This window comes from Platalea leucorodia (assembly GCF_965183815.1).
Source record: "Platalea leucorodia genome assembly, chromosome: 4".
NCBI classification, from domain to species: domain Eukaryota; kingdom Metazoa; phylum Chordata; class Aves; order Pelecaniformes; family Threskiornithidae; genus Platalea; species Platalea leucorodia.
Window position 1 is genome coordinate 6,498,074 of NC_138826.1, and position 21,460 is coordinate 6,519,533.

At 35.4% G+C, this 21,460-nt stretch overlaps 1 protein-coding gene across 2 annotated transcripts in view; it reads right to left on the reverse strand.

Moving 5' to 3' along the window:
• Window positions 1-21,460, reverse strand: part of WDR11 (WD repeat domain 11) — a 47,443-nt gene that overhangs the window by 20,669 nt on the left and 5,314 nt on the right. Inside the window, exons 3-12 of one of the 2 annotated variants that reach the window (XM_082309688.1) lie at window positions 20,148-20,301; window positions 16,292-16,465; window positions 14,954-15,140; window positions 12,825-12,990; window positions 12,019-12,133; window positions 10,824-11,019; window positions 8,807-8,910; window positions 7,460-7,636; window positions 5,560-5,644; window positions 187-293 (exon numbers count right to left, since the gene is read on the reverse strand). In XM_082309688.1, the coding sequence (XP_082165814.1) occupies window positions 187-293; window positions 5,560-5,644; window positions 7,460-7,636; window positions 8,807-8,910; window positions 10,824-11,019; window positions 12,019-12,133; window positions 12,825-12,990; window positions 14,954-15,140; window positions 16,292-16,465; window positions 20,148-20,301 (1,465 nt within the window). Of the gene's footprint in view, window positions 1-186; window positions 294-5,559; window positions 5,645-7,459; window positions 7,640-8,806; window positions 8,911-10,823; window positions 11,020-12,018; window positions 12,134-12,824; window positions 12,991-14,953; window positions 15,141-16,291; window positions 16,466-20,147; window positions 20,302-21,460 lie in introns of both variants that reach the window. The other variant, XM_082309689.1, reaches the window with a different exon arrangement.

Here is a 21,460-nt window from a genome sequence, read left to right on the forward strand (position 1 = left end):
CACATTACGTGGCTTCACAAGGACAGAAGAGCAGAACCAGTTAAAACTCCTCTTTATTATTTTATTTTGTCGTGACAACGGGGGGGGGGGGGGGGGGGGGGGGGGGGGAAGATAGCAAGAACTTCTATTTGTCACTCCCCAGCAAGTCTGTTAGCCTCTTGTAGAGATTTCTCAGGAAATACTAACCTGTTGGTAGGTCCACCAGCTGCAGCTCATTCCTTACTAGCCCCATATTGTTAGGTGTTGATGTGGCAAAGGAAATAAACCCAGTCAAGCTTATCCACTCAATTCCCCTGTCATCAGAAGAGAGTACACAGAACATGTTAGCCAAAATATTTGAATGGCTAGAATAGCCTGGACTGAAGTACAGTAATTTTTTTTCATGTATGTTCTTCAGTTTGAAAACAGCACAGAAGTAATTTTCTACATCCCATGGAAACACTACACTTAAGCATAAAAAGAACCTACGCATTTACAAGTATGATGTAAATATAAAGTTACCAAATTAAATGAAAGAGCAGCTTTCTTTTCAGACTACACTGGTTCTTGTTTGGTTAAAACCAAAATTTCAGTTAGAAACACCGGTAACTTCTGTGAAAATCCCTGACAGATACTCAGCACTAGAGTGGACTAAAATCAGTGGTTTACCAGATGGGAAGAACTATCAAATAACTCCAATTTGCCAGCATAAAGAAAGAGAAAAATACTCATATGGATAATAGGGTGCAGAGATGTGATTCCTTCAGCACAGAGAGAGGAGAAACAAAGAGGATAGAATAGGAGAGGCCCTGTAGAGATTTCAAAGGCTATCACAAAAGAACTGAACAACCTGATTTTTTTGTTTTTTTTCTCTTTTAGATCATGCCAAGGCAGCCACAAACCAAATTACCTTGAAGTCTTGCAAGGATGTAAAGTTACACAGTATATAACATATTGTCAGCACATATGGATTCTAAGCAAATTCTTGAGATCTACCACAGGCCACAAAAAGACAGAAAGCAGGACTAGGTGGTACTGTTCCAAATCGAGATAGTCCTCCCGTCCCCATTTCCCACACACACTTTATGCCAGCATAAATAGTTGAGTCCTTTATCTGTGGAATAAATCAAGGAACTAATCTAAAAGAAAATTTAGACTGTTCTAATACATACATACGCCCGAGTTCATTTTAACATGGATAAAAGGATTTAGGTTTTCCTCAACTCCTTCAAACACCGATTACTTAAGAACTATTTCCAGGACAACTAAGTCTTCTGTTTCATCAATTGTAAAATCATGGTCTGTCTTGCAAGGATATATGCGAAATGTGAGAAAGATAAATAACAGTATTTATGATTTACTGTCAGTACATCCAACTCACATTGTATTAAGTAGAAGTTTCCTAAATGCAATGTAGATGGTGAAAGCAAAAAGCACTTCCGTAATATTCTGCACATACAAGTTACAGCCATATTTATCTTTATTTTTTTAGTTCGAGCTTTAAAAAAAAAAAAAAAAAAAAAAAAGAGAAGCTTTATTCCTAAGTCCTCAAGTAAAGTTAAAAATTTAGGACTGGGTCCTTCTCCCACCAGGACCTATGAAAGTTCAACCGATAATTTCAATCAAAATGAGTAGTATCCAATTATTAATCGAAACATTTATGTGTGACACTGCAAGTCTTCAAAGGGTCATAAATACAGGGAGCCTTCTGAAATGGAAGAAATATGAATTCTGACACTTTTCTAATTGTTATCTATTATTCTACTATGTTTTTTGCAAAAAGCACAGAATACTTGTAATGCATTGTTATTGCCAGTAGTTATTCACCATTCTCATTCAAAGACCTGAAGCATTTTCTATACTTCTTTCATCAGCTCAGATTTAACAGGACAAGTCCTTTTTCTTTGCTGCCAGCTGCCTATCTGTCAATACCAATAAAATTCTACAGAAACCCAAAACACTCATAATCAAAAGGAAACCTTAGCTTAGCTAACTGCTTGCACCTGAAACAGTAAAATTTTTATTATTGTCATACATGTAAATTGAGATTCTGAAGACAGTGGTTCAAGTTCTAATGAAGGAAACAAGTAATGCCTTCCCTATTGAAATATGTCCATTTGCAAAATTTCCTAATAAAGGACATCTTTGTCTACTAGAATTAAGGGTTACATTCAGCTGTAAACTATTTCTCAGACTGGATCCACTCTTTTAAAATATGAAACTCAGAGATTCTGTACATTCAACTTGTCTCAGTTACTGCAGAGGTAAGATTCAGTTGTTTTGATTAATGTTTCCAATCCAACCACATTACAGAGTGTACTGAAGCGGATAAAAACACAAATGACTCTTCCAGTTGGGAATGGATTGTTTTGACTTTATGACAAGGCAGCTGCTACTCAAAGTAATTAGAAGAATTTTAAGAAAAAGAGAAAGGTAATATTGGAAATAAAACCATATCTTAAAGAAAACTGTATTAAAATCCCAATCATATTATCAGAAAATACTCTCAGCCTCAAATTTTATTACTTAAAAAGAATTTTCCTTGTACTTCAAAAGTATTTGTATGGTCTACATGTTCAAAAGTGAACGTCAGCAATGGAACAAATTTTTCCTTTTTAAGAGATAGGTTAAGAAAAAAAAAATACAATTAAGTGCTGAACATGGTACATCTGAGACAATCGTACATCCTCTAATGGAGACTTCTGAATTCCATTCCGAATACACAGGATTTCATTGCAACACTGCTTACACTTGTCAGGCAAAGCGTATTTACTAACGCACAGAAATAAACTGAGCACACCAACACCTGTACAACAGAAGTGGTAGGTATTTTTCATTCATCTTTCTCTGCGTGAGGAAAGTTTTTTTAAGGGGTGATGAATGTTTGCAAAGCAGTCTCCCAAAGGGGAGTCAGCTTCAATTCAACTGCTAAAACTTGGATGTAATGCAGTAATTTCCAAGTTTTGCCTGCAGGCCGTACCCTTTCTTCTTACAGTCAGAGAGATTTTAATTATAAAAATTAAAACTGTTGCAGTCTTGGACTTGCTGAACTTCAGTGAAAACAAATGAGAAGCACTGCTCTAGTCATAGTTATCTATCTATCAGAATAAGCGAAAGTAGCAGTGAGAGGCATTGCAAATGCACCACTTCCACTGAGCTTGAGGCTACGTTGCAGGCATTTTATTTATGTCTCAAGTATATTCTCCTCTGCATTGAAGATGTACTATCATCTCCTATCTTACCACAATAGCTTAGATTGCTCCACTTAAAAGACAGAACAGGTATCAGGCTTCGTCATTTCATGGTTCTTCTAATTCCTCTTGGTAATAAGAATTAATTGCATTTCTTTGTATCCTGAAGGAAGACGGACTGACCTCCTGCTCGCAGCTCCTTTCAGCCAGCACACATGCTATAGTGACCCTTTGTTTTTTTCCCCTCACTCACGCTCCTAGCAGCAGCCTGATTGCCTTTTCCTCTCTGTGCGCTCTGAAGCATTTCTGCTGCTTCTTGCCTCAGTCTCCTAATAAAAACCAAATTAAACTCAAAGCAAAAGTATTTACTCACATAATTCTAAATAGTGAAATAGCTAAGTAATAATCACGGACAAAATTAACATTGAAGGTTACTCACAAGGATAAACCATCTTAAATGGAAGACAGAAAAACAATTTGCCCTACTCCTAATCACAATACAGAACTGCAAAGTTTAAAAATAATTTAAAAAAAAAAATCAGTATGCGACTACATGTATAGCTTCTAACAAAGAACTCTTTAATCTCAAAAAAAAGTCAATTGCTAGCACCTAGACAACTCAGCGGCCACTATTTTAGCACAGTTGATGTGTAAAGGACAGTTGCCATTCCAAAGACCTCAGTTTTATTACATTCTCTTCTTAAACTTACAAGGCACTGAAAATTCTGCTGGCCTTGAGTTACAATTTCAGGGTATTATCAATTACATACTAAAATAATGGTGTTCCCTAAAGGTGTATTTTCAGTTAAAACTGAAATAGAGGCATTATCCAATCTATCTGCATTTTACAGGTAAAGTAAGAATTCCCACTGAAAGAGAAACTGTTGCACTCCATGAATATTAATTAAAAAAAAAGCTACTGTGCCTTATTCTACATTGCTTAAAGCACTCCCTTGAACTTGTAAGACTTATGCAGAAAGTCACTAAGACCATTAAGAGTGGGACTGAGGAAATTAAAACAAATATTTAAAAAACTTACCCAGGTAACAGCTTATGACTAAATAAAATTCACAGTCATTTTAATTTTGTTCTAAAAATACCATTTGTGCAAGGACAGTTCCTAGAAAGACAACGTATTCAAAAGTTGCAAAACCTTTGCAAAGTGAAAAGCCCAAACTAACTTAACTTCCAATAAGCCTAAATAAAAGATAAAGAAATATTTTTTTCAAAAGCATATTTCCTCCTGTCTCCCCATCTTCTTTTTTTTTTGTTTGTTTGTTTCTTTAATCTGTGAAATGTTAGTAGTGGTTTTAATTTTGAATTCTATAATCACCTTAATGAGGAAAAAAAAGCAGTATTCACTTGTGCTGCATAACAGAACATAAAATGAAAATGATTTTGTAAGTAGCTAATGGTATGAAACAAAAACTCAAATGGTTTAGAACAGAAAGGGAAATTCTCTTCTTACAGTGCCTACTAATCACACCATAAATGTAAATATACTTACGTGATTTTGGTGGTAGATTCAAAGCAGGTTTACATAATGAATTCTTAGAGCTATCTATGCTCAGACACCTGTATTTTTCTTATCTTTTTGTAGCATGAACAGTAAAATGAAGACCTTACACTGATGAAGGTTTCACGCCACAACTCTGGTACAAATTTTTACTAATATTACTACCAAAAATAAATATTTTATTTTATTATATTTTTTATATTTTTATATATTTTATTATATTTTTTATTATTATTTTATTATATGTATCCAGCAAGCACCATCTTGAATATCTTTGCCTTTAGTTATCCAAAAAATTATGTCATTGTGTACACAAAACCACACAGTACAACAGTGTTAAAACTTACTCTGTTCCTTACTTAGGATTGATAAATACTGAGTCTTTAAAATCTTGTAACGATAAAATTATTTTCACTTCAGTTAGGACTGGAACTGTCTCAATAGTAATTTCAGCCCCAAGGTGGCAAAGTAAATAAATCCTGATGTACAAACCAGAATTATTTCAAAGGACACAACCTGTGAGTCACGACAGTTATATAAATGAGACAGTGTAATAAAGTTTCTTGTCCTAAAAAGTCTTCTTTGTACTACGATGCACTAAAGAAACGGGAAGTAGCTGATATGCATCCTAGATCAGCAGGCACAGATACAATTCAAATATTTAGTTCAATGTAATTTTCACTCTAATTTTGACAGTGTGTTACTGCTTATACATAGCAAAGATACTGTTAAGGTAGACTACTTAACAGGCAATTTTCTTAAGCATCATTAAGAAGGAAAGGAGACACGCACGTTGCTGGTACAACATTAGTTATATGTTTTAACGTTTGTCTCCCAGAAGGATTATAGTAGGAATTAAAATTAAAATCTTACTTGACTTCACAGGAATGGATGCTTAATTCTTTGTGTAAGAGTCCACTCGTGAGATGAAACACCAGGACAGAGCCATTACTTGTACCTACAAAGAGTGATTTAAAAAAAAAAAAAAAAAAAGAACATGTAGACTCGTTTTATTCTCCTCTTTCATACTTTAGTGAAAATGCAGGATTTACAGCTATTCCTCTCTTTTTTTTTTTTTTTAAACACCTGTAACGTATATTTCATCATTTTAGAAAAGGTATTTTGATTCCTAGTGCTTAAACCCCAAATATTAAACCCTGTAAGGTTCTCTGCAGCCAATGAAATCCATTTGGATCAAGGCATTTTCCTGAACCTACTTGTAGAGCCTGTAGAAAGTCTGTTCATTCTTCTTGCATTTTCACAACATACCCAGTTGCAGAAGAAAGGAATGTTTCTTTTTGTTTTGATTATTCAAGGTGAGGAAATGCTTCAAGGAAGACTATTAATTGTTATCCACCAATAATCCCAGGGGAGAACCATGGGTAGATTTTACCAAATCATTAACATAATTCTGTTTTCTCAACCCTGAAATAATGACCTCTTTCAAATTACACATCAATAACTTAGTAGCTATTAGCTTCAATTAGATCAAATACCTTTTGAAACACTGAAAGTTACAATTTTGTATTAGACACTGGGAAGACTTACTTTTCCTTCTCTTTTTTCTTTATACTCATATCAATTTTATTAAATACAACAATGCATACCTAAAGAGCCGTTCAGGTACCTTAAGTCTAGAATGCTGCAGACCTTGCTGTAAATGCACTTTAAACCTACCTATTAATTTCCCAACTTTTATATTTCACCTGTTTTAACAGCTACAGCTTATATAAAAATCAAAAGGTAAGTTTTAGTAGCATCACATCACATAATGATAGCTTGCCTACATTTCAGAGCACAACTATTGATGGTACTTTTAGCTTAGTAATAACAGGAGTATTACGAGAACGGCACACATACGTACATGCATTATTATGGCATTTTCATTACTGGAGTGAGATCCTCCTTGTAAGCTCCTGCGTAACATTCGCCTTCGCAATCTGCCCCCAGCCCAGTCCAAAAACCTAAGGCTCTATAGCAGAGGCAACCTTAAGCATAACAAAAAACTCCCAAGTCTGACTTGCGACAGGCACAGCCTTGCCAGGGCAGCCAAGAATCAACTGGTATCTTAGATATACCAAGAGCACATTTGAACAACCCAAATCTGGAGGTCTAATTTTACAACCTACTACAATCTTTAAATTACAGCTGACTGCAGAGAAAGACAGCAGCCTGTGTCGATACATTGTGAAATCCCTCACGTGGTCTGAAAGAGCATGCTAGAAAAATCAGATTTGAATAGGAAGAACTCAGAGATAATAAATTAAATAAAGTGCTCACTGGCAACTATTGTAATATCTAGATGAGTTAATTACATTTGTAATAAGACAGAATAGATTCATTCAGGAAAAAGAACATGATTTAAGTGTATTTTTAGGTACTTACACCATAACAAAAGTACAGTCTCTATTAAGTTAATTTAGTTATTCTAGGAATGCAGTGCTGCAGAAGTCCCTATTTAGTGATATTTAGAATGAAGAGAGAGCAGCATGTAAAACGCTGAGCATATCAATGGACCAATATCATAGTAAAAGAAGGATAAATACCAACTTGCTAATATATTGCAATTTTTCAGGTAGCAATATTGAAACCCAATGCAGTAAAAAAAGAATCCAAAGACTATCATGGATGCAAACTAATACAAGGGTTCCTACTTGTTATGAGTTACACAGGATCAAAACATAGAATCTTTTTCTGTATTAGTAACTATATTTGTATTTAATCTAGAGTTTAGTATTTTCAGAGCAACCAATAAACTGTTCAAGATACTTACCAACAGCAAGGATTGGCTCATACTGTTTAATGTTTTTTGTTGTAAGAGGTGGGCACATGCGGATAGCAAATGGAGGCAAAGGAAGACCTGAAAGAAGTCCAGTCAGCAGAAATTTGAGGTGTACTTCCTGCAGAAAAGAACTTTTTAACTGTTCTTCTCCAGCAATTGTGCCTTGCCCTGCTTAAAAACAAAAGCTCTTGTTAGTATTAAATTATAATCTTAGATGTTAAGAAAGTTATCAGACCCAAGAGTTTATAAAATAAAAATTACAAATAACCTAGCATATATGTTAGCAATGTTTATTTAAAGGGGCATTCCTTCCTGTTGAACTCTGTATGATAAAACTTTTTGGAAGACTGCACTTGAGCTAATTTCTCTGATATTAGCTTTCTTTCCTAACACTAAGAAGGGGAAAAAAAAAGAAAAGAAAGGAAGAGGGGGGGAAAAGTAAGTGCAACCATTTCAGTCTTCCAGAATTCAAGGGTAGTTTCTATTTTTTTTTCTCCTTTCTTTTAAAGTTAGTTACAAATTTTTAAAATTATTAGACCAATTCAAAGACTTATGGAGCTATAACGCCAAACAGTAAAAACCGAGTGCAATCCACTGCTAGAAATATACTGAATTTGCTCAGATTCAGCAGTAAAGTTGGGTACAAAAAGGATATAATTCCACTGCTGTATCCCTTCTGCAGTCAGCTGTACCAGTCCGAGTGATGTAAGGTACAAAATAACAATAGCTATGATGTCAATGACTACAAGAAATACAGATAAGAGAAAAATCATGCCCTAAATGCCATCTTTAAACACATGAGAGAAAGTGCAAAAGGACCTCCCACAGTGGTAAGCTGCCTGCACCTAACAATACGGACAACTTTTACCAAACCAAATCCAAATCTGCACCTTTGTATCTCTGAGCAGCACTAGTCACTTTTCCAATAAAAATTAGTTTGAAAACATAAAGGCAACCATCTTTATGGAACATTTCTCAATACTGAAGTGTTGGTTGCTATCTAGATTTCATAAAGATGGATGTGTCAGATAAATAATCTTCATCCATTTAAGATTACTTTTAAAAAAAAATGAAGGAGTTTTGGCCAAATTCCATTTTAAATTACTTTTTTTTTCCTCAGAGAAAATGAACTTTGAACATTGGTCCTCAACAGAAAATCCTCAAAAAGATTAATTTGATAATTTCTTTAGCAAACAGGAATTCTTTTCTTTCAGAATTACTACTTCAATTGCATAGAAAATAATTTTAACATATGTAGTTCTTAAGTAAGCTAAGACATACAATGATTCAAAAATCCTAGAAATGAGTAGCAGTGATATTAGTGGGAGAAATTCTTACCAATCATGTTGTCTAATGAGAGGTCTGGAAGTTTATTTTGGAATGCTCCTACAGGAATTCCACAGAATGAGACTGGGGAATACAAAGGTGATGCACTTGAACTGCTGTAAAAGAAATGAAAACAAGTTCCTAATACAAACTGGATCATCTGTTGACTTAGGTCCTTGATTTTCTTTTTTCCCCAGGTTGTTCTTTCAGTATTCCTACCACTTACTAGTTGCAGAGTATTTTGAGAAGGTTATTCCCAACGTCAACTTCCATGAACAACTCTACCAGGAGATAATGCACACAAAAATGTACAGAATTTAAAATAACTTTCATCTTCCTTACAGAGATATTTACAAGTAACAGAAAAACGGACAGACGTATTCCTTGTTCTGAAGTGTACCTAAGCGCTGAATGGAAGCTTTTAAATATATTGTGTATTAATATATAGAGCTTTGTTAATGAATACAGCTAAAGAACAATCATAAATATTTCGACATTTAAGAACAGATTCCCATACTTGGGGAATGGCTTTTGTTAACCTATATGAACTTCTTATATAGGTTCCAGATGCAAAACCCATAACTAAAGGAATGCCTTTCACCTAAACACAGGAAACACAATTGCTTTTGCATATACAAAGCTACAGCAGAAACTTACAGCATTACCTATGTTTACAGTCTTGTGAGATATCTATGCATCAGGTTTTTGTGTTATTTTTTCCCCAGTGACTGGGTTTCAGTGCAATCTCCATCTAAAAGGGACTCAAACAGCCCCTGCAGCCTTGGCAATCATATCTGGCTAGGCTGAGGACAGGTCTATGTCATGAGCAAAGACCAAAGGCTACTGACTGCACCCAGCTGTACGTAAAAATGCAGTTTAAGGCATGTACAATGCCTTTTTAAAAAAAAAAATTCACTTTAACGGACTTTGAGTTCAAATTTTAATTAAGACCATCAAGTCCAGCAGGATCAAGAGCTAACAGAGCAAGACTCCTTCAAAATCCATTAAAGACTCTGTGCCAACTAGAACTATGCTTTACTTTTCAGTACAATCCAACCACATCCAGAATCCTCTAGGCTCAGTGGTTCTTATATTATTATTACATTTTTCCTGGCTATATAATCATGACAAAAATCAGTGTTTTAGAAATGAGCCTAAGAGTGCAAGAAGTAAAACCCAGCAACATATGGATCCTAAACAGCTCTCTTGGATATGCATCACAAAGAATCCATCTAACAGTATTTCTGAGAACACCAAGAGTAAAAATATTAAATCATTGATGAACAACAAAAGGATCTATGTTGAAAATCTGGTACTTTTGACAGTTAAAAGTGAACTAAGAATTCTGTTTTTCTTTTATGGCAGTAAGTTATTTATTTTATTCAATAGTACTTTAAAAGTTTATTGCAGCAGAATGACCTTAATACACTGAATGTTTAAAGAACTATACTACTTCATATAGTATTTTTAGAGACTGGTTAAAATCTAAAACTCTAAAGGTTTTGTATATAAGAATATTGTTATACCACTGTATTCCAGCCACCTGCTGTGCAGCCTTATATTGCTCTGTGTCAAATTCACAGAAATCTAACAGAAAACCATTCCCCTACTAAAAACGTAGCTCTTTCCAGACTCATTTTGCAGTCCTTTCATGTGATTGAAAGCGAGAGATTCATTCCTGAAGAAAACTATAGTCTCAAGAAAGCCAAATGAGAAGAAAATGTTCCCCCAAAATAATGTGAATATTCATTCCTATCTTTTGTTTCCTTATTCCAACCACTTACCATGGAATTATGTTTTTAAAGAAAGAAGAGTAAATACAGTTCCTTCACTTCCCCAAAGCAAGGGAACTAATCTATTTGGATGATCTGTTTTGTTCCTCTTCCTTTCATCATACACATGTATAGCACAGGTCACGCTACCATACACACAAGGACATCACTGTTGCTTTTAGAATATAATTAAATACTACACATCACTTGTAAATGTAACAGATGGAAGCTTTGATAAGAAAAATAAATGCCATTACCTGTTACGCACATTTCTGCCAGAAATACTTGATTTTAATTCCCAGATCATTACCCTGCCATCACTGACTATGAGAGCTGCAGAATTCTCATTCACTGGGCAACACACCATACTGAAGGGTCGAACTGCTTTTGTTACCCTGATTGCATCACACTGACTTCTTAAATCATAAATCAGCTCCTGAACTGGGTCTGGATCTGTAACATCAATGTCCCACAGAGGACAAACAATCAGAATGGAAAACATACGATGGGATCAATCAACAGAGGTAAATTTGCAGAATGACTGAGCTCCTTGGTTGAAATCCACATGCTTCCTGTGCAACAATTAGGAAAAATAATCAGAAACTACATACTGTTGATCTTGCTGTACAGAACACAGCTTTGAGAAATTCTCCAAAATGTAACTGTGTCTTTAAAATACCTTACTCCACACCAATCTTGTAAAATCTAAAAAATTACTGTTTCATATCTGGGTAGAAAGCGCATCTGCTCTCCACAATCCAAGACTCATTTGGTTTATTGGCAAACCTGGAAGCAAGTAATGTACCTCACTAGAAATTACCAAACTGCCAAAACCAAAACAAACAAAACAAACAAACTCTAACAAAAAAAAAAAAAAACACAACTTTTTTACATTTACAGAACTATGTTTTCCCTTCTTTTTTCCAGTCTCCTTCATTACATTTAAAAGGCCATTCTTAGTAACATTTCCTAAAAAAGACAAAGGTTTAATAATTTAGATTTTAATCTAAATTTAAGCTCATCCCTTAGTTCTAAAATTGATTCTTCCAATTGACCAAATGACTTCCAAAACCTTGTGTTTGCCTGAAAAATATGTTTTTTCTTAACGATAAAAAGAACAAACTAATCATCTTTTATCTAAAACTTTCTTGTATATGTGGCATTCTTGTATATGTGTATATGTTAAGCCACTTCATAGTTAAAGTATTATTTAGTGATAAAAGGATTTTCAGGATATTAGTATCTCACTTTGCACTAAATTTCAGGAAGTCAGAAACACTTATGGGAGAATGCAGCATAAATTTAAATTTAAACTTAATGTATGAGAAAAAAAAACACTAGAATGGCTGTAATTCACTATCCCATATGAGGTGTGATGGTTAATATTGGTGTTAAAGTATTAATTAAAATGCCTCAAAGTTCATTTCTGGACATTATTGACACAAAACTTACCTGGCTCTTCATTTGGAGTTCCAGTTATACTGCAGTTAGATCTGCGAACTCTTAAAGTTATACAGCCATTTTCATGTAGGCAAAATAACCCATCACGCTGAAAACAAGGAATTACCTAGGTAAAGAGATACCACATTAAACTGGGTCATGAAAATCTTATCCTTTGCAAAGTACACTGATGTATCTTGATGTATAAGCAAGTCACTAAAAATGTTATCATTAATGTAACACTTCAATGAATTTCTTTAGCTACAGTACTTGTGACTAAGGAAGTCAATTAATTTGAGAAGTTAATTGAAAGTTTTTGTTTGAATTGTTTGCTGGTTTGGTTTTTCTTTTTTTATTTTTTAAACATTAATGTACTCATATATGTTCTTTTTAGCTTTCACTTTTTTAAAAAAACAACTTTCTTTTTTAGTATCAGAATTCATGATTCCAAAAGAATAAAGATGCTTCAATAAGACCTTGGCCTAGACTTAGCTGTCTAATTAAGCAAAGGCAGATGCTCAGAGAACTAGTATTAACTTGTGTGTAAGCAGCTTCACCACCAGAGAACGAAATGTCCTTTTTCCACAGCACTATTTCCACACTGGTAACTTTTGTAAAACTGCAAAGAGGTTGGTTTGCTGCAGACTTCAGCAAACTAAATTAAGGAATGCTTGGTTCAGATGACATTTTTCCCCCTGGTGAGCTAACTCCTTTTCATCCTCTAGAACTAACCAAAACACAGCTGTCAGTGGGTCATGAACTTACGTATGATCTTAATGAACTATTACAATGATAGAAACCAATCAAATTTTCATTACCTGTAGGAAAGGCACACCTGTTCTTTCAATTGCAATCACACCCACTGTCTGATTCACTTCCAAGTCAAGAATCAAAATTTCTCTGGGATACAATAACAGCATGTAGTTTCTTTTGGAAGGCAAATATGACAACTGAAGACAGTCATTGAGTGTTACAGATTCAGCACTGCAAAACATCAGATATAATCAAGTCTAGTATCAACAAATACTTCAAGTTAAAAACAAAATTACCAGTATAAATAAATCTTCCTGAAGCTGCATTTTTTCAAGTATTCCCTATTTTCATCACTAGGGAACTGTAGATTTCCATTTAATTGGTACAGCAGTGCAAAGCATCATTGACCTTTAAAAGACACACACACTCTGTTGTCTTTTGTCTAAATAAGATTATAGAGTAATTTTTAAAATAATATGTAATTCAAATAGAACAAGTGTAATTCCTGCACATCTCAAATACAAAGCAATTCCATTATGAACAGTGCGAGCTGCTATGACATTTACTGGTATGCATGGGAAATTACCCTTAAACATACTGCTTACTTCAATTTTTATGTTATTATGCATATTACTTTATTTTGAAATGAACAGAACTAGCCTATCAAGAATATCAGTCTTCAAACTCAAAGAAAGTAGCAAAGAACAGGAATGTTTGTCATTTTGTTGATTGTCAATAGGAGATTGGCTGCAAGGTAAAGAAGTTCATTTAGGTACCTGCAATCCAATGAACTGTATTTAAGTCACATTGAAGAAAAACATCCTCATACTGTGCTCAGGTTTGAAGGTCTCTTAACTGATTTAATGTATCATCCCTCTGAGGGGTTTTGTTTGGTTTTAATCTCCTCATTCTACCACACACTAAACCCCCTTTACACTCCTCTTGCATCTCACTCCTTGCTTCAGGAGTATTATTCACCTTTTCTCTGCAGTCACTTTCCTGACAATCTCCTGCTCTTCTTCCCTCAAAAGTTTCCCTAAACTAATAGAAAACCAGGTAAAGAATTGCTGCTACAATTTTTTCTTCCCCTTTTCCCATTCTACTCTTTTTCAGGGTTTCTGGATGGAAAAGGAGGGAGAAAGACGACTTACCATATCCTTAGCAATATTCATATATAACTTAAAATGTAATCAGAAGAATGCACAAAAGATGGTATCTTTGCTGAGTTGCTGTAATTACAGAGCATACACAAGGCTGCAGCAGCATACGTACTGCCTTAGTATTTGCAAACCAGGTGTTCTGTCCGATGCGGCACAAATTAGGCATTACAGAACACAAAATGACAAGATCATGCCTTTTAACTTCATACAAAAAAAAAAAAATCACAATTTCTTAAATGATTACCAGAGGAAGTATCATCGAGTCTTCTCCCCAGTTTGCAATTTAAACACCGTATTAAAACAGAGTATAAATTTCACATCTGCACTAAATTTTGGTGTCAAGTGCTAATTGATAATAAAGTCTGATCAGTTTGTTCTCAAATTGGCTAGATGCTCGAGGAATACTTTCATTACTCAAATAGAATGTACAAAAGGAAAAAAAGAATTACACCACACAAAAGAAAGTGGTTTAGAGAATTTCTAATAAAAAAACCCAATATGCAACACCTTTAGTTTTAAAAGGTCAGAAAACAGTCAAATGTATAAATTCTAATTTTATTTATACACTATTAACTTACAAAATGCTTCCTGCTGCAGTATCACATACAGTATCAGAATGACAACTCTTCTCAGGTATCAGTACTTACAGAATTTTTATTCTCTTATTATATCCCTTCTCACTCCACAATTGAAATGAATTACGTTAGCCCATTTTCATCTTTTTTTTTCCCCCTAAGAAAGATGTTTCTGAATTTACACCTGCATGAAAATCTGTTAGCGAAGGGAGAACATTATGTCATTAACTTCTGTAAAATATGCTGGGATGATATGGCTGTTTTTATGAACAGAACTGGATGAATGACTGTCAGTGTTATATCCTTACATAATGTCCTCATATAGGACACCCAATCATCTGCCTACCCCAATGAATTTTCCTTTTTAAAACTAATTATCTCACAGGCTTTAATCTAATTATATTTATAAAATATACAGGTACACAAAACATTATCTAAGAAGAAATATTTGCAACCTACCTTGGTTTTTCATTACTGATTAAGATTTTTACTTTATCAAGGGCCTTTTTGGCCCCCGTAGCAGCAGCCAGCTTGTTGTGGGAAGGACTGGAATGCGGACTAGAGATGTAAACTTTCTTCCCTGAGCTGGCAGGAGCTTTCGAAGGAGAGAAGTCGGAGATGAACACTATTCCTTCACTGGTGAGCACTGTACCAAGAAAAACAATTTTTTATAATAGCAAAATACAATGTGCAACTTGATTGTGGTGTTCCATTTTAGTGAAATTTTGGTGGGGAGAAGTGCTACTAACTTTAGTAATACTGTATGAGGTAGAAAACCCACAATTCTAGACAACAGTCACCTTCTACTGAAAGAGCTGCAGATGGTCCATTACAATTAATTATATCCACAAAACTCAATTTTTCAAAATTAAGTCTATACTAAAAAAATACTGTGGGGATTACTGGGAGAAACCTCTTGTTTCTTCAGTACAAGAGTTATTCTCTCTCATCAACTATTTTTCTTTAAGCTTCACAATGCAAACAGAAGGCAGGGTTGCCCACATTGGCTATATCACCATTTTTTGTTCTCATGCAAAGCATGGCTCAAAGAATCGTTAACTCACATTATTTATGTTGCAGCATAAAGATTCAGCTAAGCTGTAAAGATGTAGCTAAGATTTTACTACATGTTTATACAAAAAAAAAGTTCTTTTTGTTTGGTTGAATGGTATGGCAGATAAAAAAAAAAAGACAAGCACAAAGCCTGGAAACTGTCTCATTATAGATCAGGAGCAATCAAGCTAAATTAAAGAATAAAATGGTGACTCTCTTATTTCTCTTAGTTTCCTTCTGGTAAAATGTCAATAAATCTGCACTACATCCCCCTGGACACTGGAATTGCTTCTGAAACTGATGCTCACACTCTATTCCTTTAAAAAAAATTCCTTTCTGTTGAAAATACCGTTTATTCTTGGTCTACTCATCTCACTGGTTTCTCCCTCAGCACCCATCGTTTTATAGCTTTTTATGTCAGTTCAACAGTGCTCTCTACTTGGCTTCCTCCAGCTCCCTATCTATGTGCCTTCCACCTTCTTTATAAAGCCCCAAATATTTATTTGCAGATCTCTAACTTCTCTACTCATGCCTACTTTTCCCCTCCCCTCACACAATGGCATCTTATTTTAGAAGATTCCACATTGACCAGAGACTCCCCGTCTTTGTTCTTAGACTTCTTCTTGGTATTAATGACATTATTCTCTCCAATCCATTACTTTAATCTCAATATTAACATCTTAGTTTAACTTTTTTCCTGGTCACCCACATTCATGTCACACTATTTGATACATGCAAACTTACAAGCTAAGCGTGATGGATCAAAGGGGTCAAACGAAAAAGACAGAATATTTTCAGCGTAACTTTTCTTCCAAAGCTTGGTGCCTGTGTCTGCATTCCACAGTACAATATAGTTAGGTGGATGAACAGCAAGCAGTAAATCCCTGGAAGCATCTTGATTCCACAACCACTGCATGTCTGTCAAAAGAAAGAGGGAACAACAAACAGTGAAATTAATTGTCAAAAAAAGTTTGTTCTATTTTAAAACTATTTTTCTTCTGTAATACCTCATCTTTAAAGAAATTAATAGTGACTTGTAAGTGACAAGATGTTTCTATTTCATAATTCTAAAAAATAAGTTCCTTTTACGGCCTGAATTTATGTTTTTAACAAGCAGCAATACACTGGGTTACACACGTCCACACACATGCACACAACCCACATCCGATCTGAAGAAGTCAGATCTTTTCATCCAGTGAATTCCTACCTGAAACAACATATTGTATTGTACAGAGCCAGTGCAGAGCCAAAATGAAAAGAACCATACAACATCCCAACTAACATCTGCGATGACACCATGAACCATACACCATCCCAAATTTGAGATTGTATCAGCGTTGGACCTGGAAACAAATGCCTTCTCCACTTCAAATGCTTTTTAACAGAGAGTCTTAAGTTTAAGAGTAAAATGAAACTGACTGTAACACACAACCAAGAATACAAGTACAGTACTCAAATGCTAAGGTCAATCTGAAGAGGTATGGCTGCCAGTCATCACAGCCAGGCACCATTTAAACATTCAAGAAAAAACAGACACAAAAGACTATGTTTTCTGTCAATAAGAACAGAGAGCCACCTCAGTTACTAGAAAGGAGCTGTATTAGAGCTACCTACATGCTCCATGGGGCAGTGTTTCAGAGAAGAGAATGGGTCAGGCAGGCAATGAAGTCCCCCCCTGTCCAGCTCCTACCACTCACTGCACAACCTCACCAAGTCACAGCTTCTCTACAGCATGTTCATACAATGTCATGTTCATAATGTGTCGTGACAGCATGTTCATAAGATGTCGAAACAACTTCCTTCCTCAGCCATTCTTCTGTTTTATCAATTCAGCTTTTTCAGAGCTGCTAAGTGCTTCTCATTGAGTTTCAGAGAAAAAAAAAATGCAGCCATGTGTGTCCTAATCAGTTACACTGTAAGTTAACGAATGGTTAACTCCTTCCCCAGGTGAATGCAGACTTTGGATCAAATAAAGAAGAGTGCCTCACATGGAAGCACCACTTTTCTCCTCATTGAAACAGTGAGGCTCCAGCTGTTATCCTACAGAGCTCTTGCAGATAACACCCAGAGAACCAGCAGGTCACTCTCTGCTCAGTCTCTGTATTTGCACCATTTTCTACAGACTTGTATAAGACAGCCAGAAGCCTCAGAAACAGATGCAAAGGAAAAGAAACTGCTTTTGTTAGAGGTTATTGCTGAATCAAATCAGGGACTGAGGACAGAACAGAATTTTAATTCTGTTGCTTATTAACTGTTTTTCTTGCCCAGCAGATTGGAAAGCCTTCACTAGGTCTGAAAACCTGGAGAAAACTTCAAATGGCATGGTCAAAACTCCACCAAACAGTCAGTGAACTGGTGTCAGGAGTAAATAAAATGCAATTTATAAAACACACACAAAAAAAGAAATAAAACTAATAAAATTAACTGCAGTCAATAGAATAAATTTTCAGTGTCCCACTGTCAGACTTACAATATTGTATCTACTTTCACAGGATTTATAAGAACAGAATAATAACAAAACCCACACAAGCTAATTTCATAAGTGGGTTTTCATATAATAGAATTCAAAATAAAAACCAGATATAACACAAGCCTCATTACAAGTTTTTAAAATAGTCCAAATAAATTATAAATTATTCTTAGAAACTCATTATGGTAGTTTCTCGGCTGGGGTGGGGCGTTCTAAATTTTACTTCAGAAATAATTTGTAGACATATTGCCAGTGTGGACAGCAGTAGCAATAAACAGAAATGCAGAACATGCAGCAGAGCATGTAGAGGCTGCTGTACTTGCAGAGCTCTCTCTCCCAGCTAATTCTGAAAGCACCCGTCGGATGCTGGAAGCAGTCGGCTCCCAGCATCAGCTCAGGTACTGGAAGCAGACCAGCCATAGTAGCGCAGCCACAAAGCTAACCAGATTCCAGTGCTCCAGCCAGCTCCCGGTCAGCTCTGTTAGGAGTGGTTCCGATACACAGAAAAGTGCCTACCACAAGTGATTAGAATGAAAAAAACAAGTTTTACAATAGCAGGAGAGTACTACTATCAACAACAAACTGCACCAATTAAAGCAATAGAAAAATGATATTGGGTGTGTGATGCAACAAGGAATGAAGTCTAGATCTTTTGATCCCCTTTTCTGAGTTATACCCACTACCTTAACTTTTTCACTGATGAAGTACAAGATGCTAACTAACGAAAGGGAGCATTTGATGGATGACACCTTACTAAAAGATGAGCACAAAAAGAAGGAAGGAAAAAGACGCTATTATTCCTTTCCAATACATTCTCTTAATGGTGTTATACCTGGCCAGTGGCTACATTTTCTGTTCTCTATCCTTCATCAGACCAATTAAGATAGTACTGACCTCTATGCCAGGCTTCTAGACATTTCTGCCTCTAGCACAAGCAAGCATAAATCTTCCATAGCTTACAACATCATAAATCCATAGCTCCTTTTTCCAGGCTTTTTGTTTGTTTGTTTGGGTTCTTTCTGTGGGATTTTGGTTGGTTGGTTTGTTGGTTGGTTTTTGCTTTTGTTTTTTACTTCCCCCAGAGACCTGTGAAAGCCCTGAATGAGATAATGTTTGTTTTTTTTTTTTTTCTAGTAATGGGATAAAGAATCTTCAAACATCCAGCTGCCCACAACTGTTCAGGTAGAGTTTATTGGGTATTTTCCAGACCTTCCCAGCTGTACTGGGCTACCACCCACAGAACAGAAACAAAAGTAGCAAACGCCACCGCTAAACTGTCTTCTCAAATGAAAGCCAGAACCAGTTATTTATACCATCTCAAAATTTCCTCTTTCTCTTGACTGTTTGTGTTAATCCTTACCATTTACATCCACTTAATTACACTTGAAACCTAATTCAAACGTGACATACTCAGTTTCAAGACTTCCTACAGCTAACTCCAGCTATGTCCAAAACTGACCTTATGTACAACTGTCTTCTGTGCTACAATTTACACAATATCTTGTCCTTTCTTCATTTCACTTTTCACATCTTACTATTGCTATCAATGCATAGAAAAGCCTCTCTGCCCTTATGAATCAGACAACTGCACAGATGCTCAAAAAAACCTTCTCTCTCTAGTTACATTGCAAACATATGTTGTCGTGCTAGTATATTTGACCAGAAGTAGCTATACAATGAACTATCTAAATAATTGTCAAAGTATATATGCACAAAACTCTTAACTTACAGTAATGTAATACTGTTAAAGTACTACACCACTATGCATGACTTTAACATTCAGGTGCAATGCAAACTGCACTAGATCCCCAATTCAAAAGCAGGAAGATGTACTCGACACTGTAAATATTATTATTTCAATCGATAACATTAATTAAAATAGATGGTAACTTTTTTTCAGAAGATATTGGAAAATATTACCATAATGAATTAAATCTCACAGCATCCCTCTGGGAGAGGGTAAGTCTTATATTTATACGGAAAATGAGTAGACAAACATAGAGAAGGTTAGTAATCCCAACAGTAAAATTCAGTGGCAGAACTGAGCATAGTTTGCAAAACCTAAGTGATGGATTTGTACACAACCCTCCATAAAATAACTTCCATACAAACATCATGCACTATCATTACCTTGAATTGGTTTCGCATGTTCTTGTATTTCGCAACGAGCTGTTCCTGTTGCCACATCCCATACAATTATTTTTCCAGTAACATCAGCAGAAGCTAAACGTAAAGAATATGGAGAGCCAATATTGTGATGGTAATTTTCTTTAGCCCACTTAACCTGAAGATACAGATGAAAAAAGTCAAAGGAGGTAAACATATATACCAAAGACGCCATACTTCATATTTTTCAGATGGATAAACCAGTAATAAACAACTCAACAAAAGAGCATAGTAATAGTAAACGTTAATAGCATCTGTGTAAGCATAACTATAAGCTACCATCAGTTTTGCAACATACCTTAAATTTGCACCTGTGCTGCATGACTGCATGGTTGCTATTTTTAAATTACATAAATCAACAATCCTTGTTCCTGAAGGCAACTACAACTATCCATAAATATACGCTATGTATATAAAAAGTTTACTCAAATATTTAGAAGAAACTAAACGGCAACGTTTAAGGTTCTGTGGGCATCTACAAACCTATACCCACTGATTTCCAAACAAATGAAAGTTGAAAATTTACCATCTAACTTTTACACACACTCTAAAACACGTCATTTTCCTCATCTGTCAAATATATTATGGTATTGGGGAGGAAGGAAGGTTAGTCTTTCATCTATATGTTGTCTCATGTCAAGCTATTGCTGACATTTGCTATCTTTTTGGTCCTTTTCAGCATGTCGCCACCACTCATTTCCACATACCACCTTCTGGTTTGGGATTTCAAGCTGCATGGGCTTGCAAGTTGGCAATACTTATGAAAACTATGTCTCTTGAAATTTGAACCATTCCGTCTACAAGTCTTCTGAGATTATAAGGAGATAACACTGACTCCTTCCTTATCTATTTAATATGGACTTGTTTTGCTACCTGCTTTAAAGGTGAACTTCTGTCACTGAGAGACTGAAGACACTAACAGAATAAAGAAATCTTAATGCTAAGCTAATGGGAGTTTACGTAGTACAAAAATGTTGCTGTAGCTAACCAGCTGTGTGCTGCCACAGTACCTGACAGAAAGCCTGAGGCCAAACACAACACTTTTTGCAGATATTGAAAGCATGACATTAAAAAAATCGAATTATCATTAGGCACCGCTAACTTTGTAACATGAATTAGATTTATAACAGCATTCAGAGGACTGTAGCCACCTTTGTGCTACCCCTCTCAGAGGTGCGACCAGGATGCATCTCAAAAGCCTAGCTGAATAAATTAAACAAACATTACACAGGCACAGCAAGCAATCTTCAAAGAGCTCTAGCTATAAACCCAAAGTG